The sequence below is a fragment of the Myotis nattereri genome, assembly GCF_964212035.1.
Source record: "Myotis nattereri genome assembly, chromosome: X".
Taxonomy (NCBI): Eukaryota; Metazoa; Chordata; class Mammalia; order Chiroptera; family Vespertilionidae; genus Myotis; species Myotis nattereri.
In genome coordinates this window covers 141,150,953-141,162,277 of record NC_138078.1, presented here as the reverse complement: position 1 = coordinate 141,162,277, position 11,325 = coordinate 141,150,953, and the positions used below count along the sequence as shown (strand labels likewise).

General features: G+C 61.5%; 1 protein-coding gene across 1 annotated transcript; it reads right to left on the bottom strand.

The window, feature by feature from the left end:
- Nucleotides 1–1,585: 1,585 nt before the first annotated feature.
- DUSP9 (dual specificity phosphatase 9) lies at nt 1,586–5,598 on the bottom strand. Its single transcript, XM_081081445.1, has 3 exons — nt 5,172–5,598; nt 3,345–3,794; nt 1,586–3,037 (listed from the first exon to the last, which is right to left on the bottom strand). The coding sequence occupies exons 1-3, from the start codon at nt 5,560–5,562 to the stop codon at nt 2,712–2,714; spliced, it is 1,167 nt and encodes a 388-aa protein (XP_080937571.1). The 5' UTR covers nt 5,563–5,598; the 3' UTR covers nt 1,586–2,711.
- Between the last annotated feature and the right edge of the window lie 5,727 nt (nt 5,599–11,325).

The following is an 11,325-nucleotide window of genomic DNA, read 5'->3' as shown; positions in this document are numbered from 1 at the left end:
TGTCAGAGATGACACGCGAACTCATTTTTTGGGTTGATTTTTCTTTGTTAACTGGCATGTAAATATAGGAAATAAATATCAAACATATAAGTCTTTGTTTTCCTATGGTTGCAAATATCAAAAAATTTCTATATGTGACACGGCACCAGAGTTAAGTGAGGGTTTTTCAAAATGCTGGCACGCCGAGCTCAAAAGGTTCGCCATCACTGGCTTAGAGGTTCTGGACCCGGAAGATTTCCCTGGACATGCTGTCCACATTGCTCACTAAGTTGCCACTGTGTTCTCATATAGCACTTGCCCCACAACCCCCACCTTCCAGCTCCCTTCCGCTTCTTTTTTTTTTTTTAAATATATTTTATTGATTTTTCACAGAGAGGAAGAGAGAGAGATAGAGAGTTAGAAACATCGATGAGAGAGAAACATCGATCAGCTGCCTCCTGCACATCTCCTACTGGGGATGTGCCCGCAACCCAGGTACATGCCCTTGACCGGAATCGAACCTGGGACCCTTCAGTCCGCAGGCCGACGCTCTATCCACTGAGCCAAACCGGTTTCGGCCCTTCCGCTTCTTGCCATCTCTCTGTGGCTGGGGACTCTGACTTGAGAAGGACCACGCAGCCAGGGTGCGCAGAAGGCGTTCAGAGCTGAGGCCGGGAGGCCAGGGAGGAGCAAGCCCCACTGATCACTTCAGGTGGCTCAGTGGCCTCCGCAGGCTCTCCTGGCCTCCAGTCTGGGCCTTTTAGTTGTTGTTCACCCTCCCCTGAAGATATTTTCCCATCGATTTTTAGAGAGGGGAAGGGAGGGGGGAGAGAGAGAGAGAGAGAGAGAGAGAGAGAGAGAGAGAGAGACATCGATGTGAGAGAGACACAGATTGGTTGCCTCCTGCATGCGCCCCAACTGGGGCCGGGGACAGAGTGTGCAACCCAGGTATGTGCCCTTGACCGGAATGGAACCCAGGACCCTTCAGCCCTCGGGCTGACTTTCTAGCCACTGAGCCAAACTGGCTAGGGTTGGGCCTTTTAGATCCAAATTCCACACTTTGTCAGCCAGAGGGACAGATGCTGGGATATGCAAGTCTGCTCTTGTCCCTCCCCAGCTCAGGCCCTTCTGTGGCTCCCATCCCCTCCTGCTGAGGCTCTGACCCTGCACCGAGTCTTGGGGCGTAGCCGCCCAACTGCATGGTCACTTCTGGTCCCTGCTCCCCTGATCTCCGCCACTCTGGACACCCGGTGCCATTTACTGATTTATGGGGTCTGTTGTTTAGTGTCCTCCCTCCCCCTCCTGGAAGTTGGCTCCAAGTGGCAGGCCTCTTTGGTTCACTGCTTCATCCTGGTCATTAGCCGTACGTGGCAGATAGGGGTTCAATGGGTCGTGAGTAAATGGGGGACCTGGCTAGAGGTGGGGCCAACAGGCAGTGCAGGCGCCAGATGGGAAATGATGACATGGGGGCGGGGTGACGCTTGAGTCCCTGAGCGGCCCAGTATGTTCCCCCCTCCCTAGACCTCCCCCCTACCCCCCCCCCCGCCCCTGCCCTTCCCCAAACCCTCCAAGGTACCCAGGAAGCAGCCTCCCTCGGTTCAGAATCTTACAGAAACCGTTTATTCAGGAACAATTCAAGAAAGCAACTGTGGGGTGGGTTCCCAAGGGTTAGGGTGTGTATAAGTGCCGCCGCCCGCTGCCCACCGCCCGCGAGGGGTGTGTCTGCAATGAATGGCCGTGTGTGTGTGTGTGTGTGTGTGTGTGTGTGTGTGTGTGTGACTGTGTGGGACCCGCAGTATCAAAATTCAGGCCTTCTTCTTCCCCTCCCCCGCCTCCAGCTCTTGCTCTGAGACCCCATCTTCTCCCGTGGCAGTCTGACCACCCTCAGTCACAAAGAGCCTCAGTGATCCCGTCAAGACATCTGGGAAAGAGGAGAAAAAGCATCTTTTCAAATGTCAAGTGGATAAACAGTCAGGGCGCCAGATGTGCGGCTGGGAACCCTCCCAATGGCTCTCGGGCCGGTGATCTCCCCAGCGGTGCTGCCCAGCAAGGAGCCACCCAGAGGCGGGCCGTCCCCGTGGCCGCCGGGTGGCCGCTGCACCTCTGAGACCGCGTCCCCTGGGAAGCCCCGGGCAGAGAAGCCGGGAGGTGACTGCGCTGGTGGTGGTGGCGAGCCCCTCCCCAGAAGCAGCCATTTGGGGACAGGGATGGGACTGCGAGCAGGTCCCTGGCGGCAAATGAGGTGGCCGGAGTAGGCACGCGCCCTTTCTGAGGGGGCAACCACAGGGAGGCTCAGGGCCCAGCTGAGCTGGCAAAGCACGGGGCCCGGGCCCGGGGACAGGCCGCCACCGGGAATGGTCCCTCGGAAAGGGAACCCCCTACCCCCCAAAGAAAAAAGTAACAGTCGCAGAAGAGGCAGTTTCTGGAGCGAGGTCCCGCCCCAAAGCGGCGAGGGTCAGGCCGGTGGTCCCAGCCGGCCCAGAGGCACATTTAATAGGATTCCCGAGGATGTTTCAAGTGGGCAGGGCGGGTCTCTCCGGGTGGCCACCCTGGGGAGGCTCCCAGCGCCTGCCTCTTCCCACAGCCCCCGCATGAGGTATTGTGCTCTCCCCCCCAACCCCCCTCCCCCCTCCCCCCGCTGACAGCTAAGCTCCCTCCCTCCCTCCCCCTTCTCCCCCCACAGCGCATGGGTGGTCGGGAGCACCCATTGGGGGACAGGACTGGACGGGGCCCTATGTGGGGTCGAGCTCGAAGACCCCGTCGCTGGTGGGGGTGGTAAAGAAGGAGGGCGGGTCCGAGGTGGCGGACTCCTGCCCCCCGCTGCCCCGCCCGCGGGAACGACGCTCCTCCAGCCGCAGGCTGCGCTCGAAGTCCAGCAGCTGCCCCATGAAGTTGAAGTTGGGCGAGATGTTGGACTTCTTGCGCTTGACCAGGTCGTAGGCATCGTTGAGGGAGAGGTGGAGCTTCTGCATGAGGTAGGCCACGGTGACGGTGACGGAGCGGCTGACGCCCGCCAGGCAGTGGACAAGCACCCCGCAGTTCTGGCCCAAGGCTTCATCTAGGCAGGGCGGAGTGGGGGGCAGAGTGAGGGGCAGGCCTCACTCCGGAGGGGTGCTCGCAGCCCCCACCCCATCCCACCCTCCAAGCCAGGTGGCCCTGACCAGGTTGGCCTGGGAGCCCTGCCCGGCCCGAGAGTTCCTGGCCCCAGCGCTGCCTGACCCCACAAGTGCCATCCTGGCTTTGGGATCTGGGAATGGCAGCTGAGCCCGGGAAGAGCCCTCATGAGGGAGAGGGGCAAGCGATGGGAGAGGCCAGGAGCCAGGTCTGGTGGAGGAGGGAGAAAGGGGAGGGCAGGGAGGACTCACCAATGAATGCGATGGCCTCAGGAAAGAACTGGGACAAATTCTGGCTCCAGTGGTCCGAGATGGGAATCTGCTTGTAGTGAAAGTCGCCATTCTTCTCAAAGAGGTTAGGGAGGTTGGGGGTGACATTGAGGATGTAGCGGATGCCTAGCTTGGCCAGGCTCTCCACGTTGGCCGAATCTCGGGCACAACCCAGATAGAGGTTGGGCAGGATCTGGACCGGGAAGGATGGTATCAGCCCCGATGGGGGGGGCGTGGCACCCTCGGAATCCAGGCTGCAGCTCAGGGAGTCTCGGTCAGGTTCGGATTCCCCGTCGGAGCAGTCAGAACCCAGGCACAGGTTGCCCAGTCCCACCACTGGACTGGGCACCATGGCCATGCTGGCTCCACCACGGCTACTGAGGCTGCTTTCGCACAGCTGAGGGCACTCAGCCTGGAATCTGCTGAAGCCACCTGGGAGGGAGAGAGGAGGTTTCTGCCGATCTGGTCCCCGATCTGGTCCCCGACCAGGGAACCAGCCCCAGAGAGCCCGACCCCTGAGTTCCCAAAGGGGACTCAGAAGCTAGCAGCCTGTTCTAGATGGGTGTTGCCATGTGGTGCGCTCTGGGCAGCTCAGCCACCCTCACCTCGTGCTGTTGGTTACTTCCTGGACAGCAAGTGCTCACTGTGGCTGTTGGGCCCAGGCTCAGCCATCCCAAAAAGATCTCATACCTCCAGGGCCAAGCCGAGGCTGGCGCCAGGGCTCAGTAGAGTCTAGAGGCGCTGCTAACCTCCGGGGATGGGGGGGGAGGGAAGCGGGGGAGCGGAGGCGGGGGGGGGGGGGGGAGGACTATGGCCATCAGTTACAGAAGAGGAAAGCTTCCCACATAAGTTCTCTGCCTGGGTGTCTCCCTATCAGGCTCGACCAGGAGTGCCCTGATGGCAGGGGCCAGGTCACAGCCATCTCTGTGCTCTCTTCAGGGGTGAAATGAGACCCCAAGAAGAGAGGAGCCCGGGAGAGAGCGGGACATTCCACCTGGATAGTCTCAAAGTCCCAGGAAGTGAGCATTTCCTTGGTCTACAGAGAGCTATGTCCCCGGGCTGGGGCGGGGGCCTGGAAATGCAGCATTCTGTGGATTTCTATATCCCTGTGCATTCTGAAGGGAGCAAGGGAACACACCCCAGTGACCCTTTTCCATGGGGAAGTGGGGACAACTGGTTCTGTAGGTTCATAGAAGCCCTGTCCCTAGCCTGGATCTCTGGAGTGTGTGTGTGTGTGTGTGTGTGTGTGTGTGTGTCTCGGCACAGAGCCAAAGGGCTTGTATCAGCCTGTCTCCCTTCCATCCAGCCCTGCCATGACTGGGGGGGGGGGAGAGGGGGAGAGGTCTCTGCTTTCTCAGGCCTCCTTCTGCCTTCCCTGCTTCTCTCTCTCTCTCTCTCTCTCTCTCTCTCTCTCTCTCTCTCTCTCTCCCCCTCTCCCCCTCTCCCTCTCCCTCTCCCTCTCCCCCCTTCCTGCCTTTGCAGAGCAGGATTTGTCCTGTGTTGCTGGCCTCCTTGCCCTGTGGCTGAGCAGCTGCAGTAGGCGGCATTACTAGCTCAGGAAGGCCGGGAGCCAGGCCAGGTCAGCCACTTTCTACCCATTTTCCAGACTCAGAAACTGAGGCTCCCAAGGGGGAAGGACTTGCCCATGGTCACACTCAGGGGAGGGTTTCTCACCTCCACTTTAGACAAAAAAAAAAAAAAAAAGCGGAGCTCGCTCAAGAGCAAATGAATTGTGACTCCCCTCTGAAGGTGGGGTCGGGATCTCCCCCGCCCCAGGCTGGTGCCCACCGCGCCCCCGCTCGCACCTACCCTGTAGGTAGTAGGCCAGGTAGCCTTCCTCCCGCAGCTTCTGGAGCAGGGTGCCCAGCACCGACTCGGGCTCCCACTCCTCAGCCTCGGGCTCGGCCTCAGCCTCGGCCTCGGCATCCCCGCGCCGGTGCCGACCCCCGCCCTGGTCGTACAGGAGCACAGGAGCGGGCGGAGGCGGCTGCAGCGGCGGCCCCGGCAGGAGCGCGCGCACGGACAGGCTCCCCCGCCGAAGGCGGCGCAGCAGCAGCGCGGGCAGGGCCACGCTCAGCGCCCCGCCGATGCGCGCCGACTCGTACATCTCGCGGCTGCGGCAGTCCAGGAGCAGCAGCTGCGGCTGCGGGGGCGCGAGCTCCCGGCGCAGCCACAGGCACGAGCGGCCCAGACCCTCCATGGGTTCGCGGCTGCTGGCACGTCGGGCCGCTGGCGCTGGCGCTGGCGCTGGCGCTGCGGAGAGAGGGGAGACACGCGTGGTGAGCCGGAGGTCCTCCCCGCCCGGCTGCCATAGGGCAGGAGCCCAGGGGTCAAGATGTGAAGTCGACCCCGTGCCAAGGCAGGCGCCCAGGACACCCGCAGGGACACCCCTCCACCGCTCGATTCTCTCTGCTCGCGCCCTTCCCACAGTGAGGACACGCAGAAGGCACTGTGGCCCCAAAAGAACACCCGAGGCAGCCACCTGGGTGCCCGGTCGCCGCTCACCGCTCCCGAGAAAGGAAGTGTGAGAACCCCCCCCCCCCCCCAGAAGAGTAGAGCTGGGCATCCCACGGCCCCTTTGAGAGCCGTGGGTTCCTTCCCAGCCTCTCCTGGGGTGTCCCAAAGCCACGCACGGCCGCCTTCCTTCACACCTTTTTTCTGAGATTCTCTCTCGGCCTGCCCGGAATCACTCCCCAAGTTCGCGCTTCAGACTTTGGGGGCGCGTGCGTGTGAGAGGGGCTGAAGATCAAGGTCTCCCCCACGGCCAGGTGGGCCCAGGGAATAGAGGTGGGGTGGAGGCGAGATGGCCCTTTCGGAGCCGATCCAGCTCTGGTACTCCCCCCCCGCCCCCCAGCCTCCCACCCGCCAGTCCCGGGAAAAGAAAAGGAGAGAGACCTGAGTCGTGATCCCCCCGCGGGTGGCCCTGTGCCGATGCCTCGGCCAGGGCCACCGCGGGACTCGGAGCGCGGTCCTCAGACAGGGTGTCCCCGGGCTTGGCCTCTGGGAAGAAGGTAGTGCGGCCCGAGCAGGCGCGCACGTGGAAGCAAAGTCCTGAGCCACAGGCGCGCTGGCTGCTTAGCAGAGGACCTGGCTTCCACCTTGGAAGCGGCTGCCTTTGGACAAGGAGTTACCGTTTGGAGGGGCGGGGCTATGGGGGCGGGCTCAGGGGTCGAGCTAGCCAACGGGTGCCGGCGAAAGCAGTCGGGTGGGCCCCCTGCAAGTCGCGCGCTGAGCTGGGACTTCCACCCAAGCGGGACTGGGCCAGGGCAGAGGCCAAGGGCAGGTCAGGGGCCCTGCAGGGGGCCAGCCACAGCTCCCCTGGCCGGCGCCAGTCAGGCCCCCTGGAGGCAGGGGGAGGGGTGGGGACAAGAGCCCAGTGCCCCTGCACCAGAGGTTGCCTACTCACTTGGCGACCCTGGACCATCATGTCCCCTGACTGGACTTCCGTGGCCCCATCTATATAGTGGGCTCACCAGAGCCACCACTTGGGCTACCATGGGGTGTCACTGAAATCATGGGAGGAGGAAACAGGGACCAGAAACCCATTGCTGCTTCCTGGCCCAGAACCCTGCCCAAGGCTGGGGGGAGGGCCCAACAGGCAGAGGTCAGCCAGCCTCTGGGCACCCTCATTCCTTCACACAGGCCTGGCCAAAGGCACCCAGGAGCTCCCAGCTCCCAACTGTAGTGCTCTGGTCTTATCATGTTACCGATTCTGGGAGTCACCCAGCCTCTCCCTCTGCCTCCCGCCTAGTCAAGAGTGAATAATTTCTACTTAAGGTCTCACATCTGTACTCTCCTCTCTGCCTGGCTCTGGCCAAGGGTTTGCGCTTGCCAGCTCTTGACCGGGTCACCGTCACAGCTTGCAAAGCTCTGTCCCTGCCTCTAGGTCTTTTTATCTCAGCCACCCTCTTCCTGCCCTGCCCTAGAACATTCGTTCAGCAAAGGCCACTGACCTCCATTCCTTCCGTGCACACAGGATGATGACCAGGCGGACACACGGGGTCTCAGCTTGCACAGAGCTCCCAGGCTAGGGGGACAGGTCCGTAGGTGATAGGGGACCAAGCACGATAATACCACGTGTGATAAGTACTGAGACAATGAAACGAGGTGGGGAAGGTTTCTGAAAAGTCTGGTTCTATGTCCCCTCTCTGCTTAAAACCCGTCTGAAGCAAATAGCCGAGTTGAGGGGAAATGTACAACAAAGATAAAACTCATACAAATTGATCAAAAGGTTAAGACTCCGAGAGATAAATGGGCAACAGGCCACCAGAAAAGACTGCAGGAAGGAGGGAACCCAACTGGTTACAAGAGGCTCGGGGGAAGGTTCAACCTCAGGCACGGAAGGAAACCAAATGAAAAAACCAAGGTAACAACAGAAAACAAGGTAACACTTCGCACTTATTACATTAGTGAAATGTTCTCTAAATGAGAACACCCAGTGCTGGCAAGGGTGCTGTGAAACCGGCCTGCTGCTCTGTTGCTGCTTCTGGAGGATTCTGTTGGCCCTTTTGGAAATTAATTTGGTAATATGCATCCAGAGCTAGAAGGAAATTCATACTCTCTGGCCACGCTTGGGAATCGACCCTAAGGAACTAAGTAAAAGAAGGCCAAGCTAGCCTGGCCAGCGTGGCTCAGTGGTTGAGCATCGACCTATGAACCAAGAGGTCACAGTTCGATTCCCAGCCAGGGCACATGCCAGGGTTGCAGGCTTGATCCCCAGTGTGGGGCGTGCGGGAGGCAGCCGATCCATGATTCTCTCATCATTGATGTTTCTCTCTCTCTCTCCCTCTCCCTTTCTCTCTGAAATCAATGTATATATATATATATATATATATATATATATATACACACACACACACATATATTTAAAAAGGCAGAGCTCTGTGCATAGGACGGGCGCCACAGGCCATGTGGAGTGGACGGTTCAAGCCACTGGAAGGCCAACATTTAGGTTGGTCAAGTTTAGGGCAGCTACTGGACTCCTCTCAGACCAAAGTAAGATGAGAAAACTCAGGAAGTAATGTTGGGGAGAGCTGGGCTACCTCAAAGGGGCCTCTAGTCACCCCTCTCCCCCTTCCTCCCTCCCTGGCCCAGTGGGTCGCCAGCCGGGGTCTAATCTCTGGCCATAGCCCACCATGTCCAAGGCTCTGGATTGAGTCCCACCACCAGCATCCAGGGGCCTCAGGCAGCTGGGCTGTGTCCCCCTTCCCTCAGCCCAGGCCTCCCTCCTCTGCATCCTGTCCACATTCTGCTCTTTCTTCACCCCTCACCCCCAGGTAGCCTTTGTCCATCCACTGGGCCAGCTTGTGGTCTCCCTCCTCTGTGCTCCGGACCTCAGTTCTCTGAGGCCGCAATGCCCAAGAACCGAAGTTTGGAAGCTGGGTTGGCGGTGGGGGTCAGAGCAGGGCCCAGTCCCTCTGTCCACATCCTCTTAGGCAGGAAATCTGTCTTCTAGGGTCTCCTATCCCTCCATCCTCGCTTCCAGAGGCAGAGATAGGCTGCCACCTGGTCAAGGGCCCCAAGCCTGGGGGCTCCGTCCAGGCCCGATGCACCTGTGGGTGGAACCCCGGGGTGTTCAGGGGCTGAAGGCACCAAGAGGTTCTGCCATGTGCCAGCCTAGGGTGCCTGGTTTGGCTGTGTTGTAGGCAGTGTGTGTGTGTGTGTGTGTGGGGGGGGGGGGCATCTGACAAGGAGGAAGAGAGACACATGCCCCCACCCACGCTGTTATGTGGTTGGAGAGAGGATTGCTGACCCCCAAGGAGGTAGGAGGTCCTGAGATGCCCAGACATGCTTGTGCAGAGGGCCTCCTGGAGGAGGTGGCGGGAGCCTGGCTGGGAAGATGACGAGGAGGGAGGCAGCTTCTGCGATGGTGAAGGGAGAGGAAGCTGGGCTCCAAGCACAACCCGCGCCGCGCCCCCCCCCCCCAGGGTGGGTGGTGACGGGGCATTTGTCTCCCAACGCCTGAGAGTGGCTCCCCTGCACCTCGCTCCCAATCCTGCTGGCAAGCCCTCCAACCGGGAAAGCGAGTGCTCTGTGCCCGGCGCCAGCAGCGCCCGCTGCGCCAGCAGCAGGACCGACTGGAACCTGTTGCCACCTCCGCACTGCAGGGCTGAGCGCAGCCAAGCCCCCTTCCCCCCGACCCTCTCCGGGCGGCCCCCCACTCGGGCCCCCCGCAGTGCCTACTCCCGCGCCCACTCGGGGCGCCCACCCTGCCCCAGCCTGCTCCCTCCATGGGCTGGGCAGGGGGAGGCGGGCTGCGTGCCTGGGCCTCTCAGGCCCCCTCCGCCAGCTCTCCGCAGGGTGGGCGCTTTGCCCGCAGCCCCAGCCCTTGGGCGCCCCTGGCCTCCGCCTCGCCCCGCCCCGCCCGGCCACTGCCCCTTGGAGGCCTCGGGACTTTGCAGCCAGTAGGCCCCTCGCGCCGCGTGTGCCCTCTGGTCCCCAGAGCCTCCGGAATGCGACGTCCCGCCTCCCCTTTCATCCCCCCATTCCGAAATGCCCGGTTCCCGCCGGGCCCAGTGGCAGGATTTCGGCTGTGGCGGCCCGGTCACATGGCCGGGAGCACAACTCCCAGCGACAGTGTTCCTGCCAAATCCAGTGTCTTTTCCACCAAATACACTTTCCGCTGGGGATGGCTTTCTGCTTTTCCTGGTCGGTCACCTCGTGGGACTGGGAGTTCCTCCAAGGCAGGAGTGGGGTGTGCCTGGCCCCAAGCTGGCCCCTGCCCCCCAGTGCGGGGCCTGGCACCAGCCTAGCGCTCAGGGAAGAAATGCTCATTAATAAAGGCGGCGTGAATGAATGAAACCAATTGTTGCACGAGGCGGGTGCTGCTCCTGCCTTTTCTCTCAGCGGGTTGCACACTGCCCGCCCCCCACGCACAAGCACACGTGCACACTTATTACTCCCCCCCAACACACACGCAGACACACACGCACTGCGTGAATTCCAGTCTTCGCGGAACCGACCTACTACGTGCACTGCGTCCATATCAATGCCTGCCTCTCGTTTCCTCCTCCCCGACCCCCACCGGCGCCCGCATATCTAAGCACGGTACCTTGCGCCCCCAGTGCCTTCTTTATCTCTTAGGGAAGAGGCCAAACCAGTCGCTGGGGAGACTCAAAGTCTGTTTAGGGAGGCACCTGGGGGCCCTCAGGATGGCAAGCCGCCTCCGAAGGCAAGTCAGAGGCGCTTGGCAGGGATGTCACCAAATGCTGCAGCCTCTAGAGCCCGCGTGCCAGGTGTTGGGGGTGGTGGTGGGAGGGACTGGGGATGTGCTGGGGGCTGTTGAGGGCTATTTGTGACGGGGGCGGGGCGGGGTGCTGGAGAGCGGGAATCCAGCAGGTGTGCATACGTGTTGGGGTCTGTGTGTGTGCTGGGGAGTGGGCCTGGCTGAGGGAAGTGGGGAGTGTCAGCCCCTGGGGTGTGGGTTAGTGTTGGGGCTTCGCTTGGGGTAGGTGGATTGCAGCGTCTCTGGGCTGGGAATGTGGGTGGGGTGTCTGTAATGAGCATATGGGGAGTCGGAGATGGTGGGGGCACGGCGAGGGGAGCTGTGTTAGTGCAGAGAGCAGGGATGTGTGGGGAATATGTATGTGCCTGGGTGTGTATTGAGGCGTGGCAGGGTCTGGGATGGGTGCTGGCCTGAGTTGGGGACAGTGCTGGGTGGTAGGTTAGGGGCTGCTGTTTGCACTGCAGGGACCTGGGTCCGCGTGCGCATAAGTGGCAGGGGGTGTGCGTGGCTGAGGACACGGGAGGCGCACAGGCGGGATGTGGGGGGTGTGCGGTGGCAGGACCAGGCGGGTCTCGCAGGGGCGCGCGCGTCGGCCCCGTGGGGTGTGCGTTGGCAAGACTTTGGGGGTGCAGGGTGGAGGAGCGCACGTCGGAGGGCGGCCCGGCCGGGTGGGGGTGGGGTGGGGTGGGTGGCCCGGCGCCGCGTGCTCCGCTCACCTCTGCTCACCTCCGTTCCGCT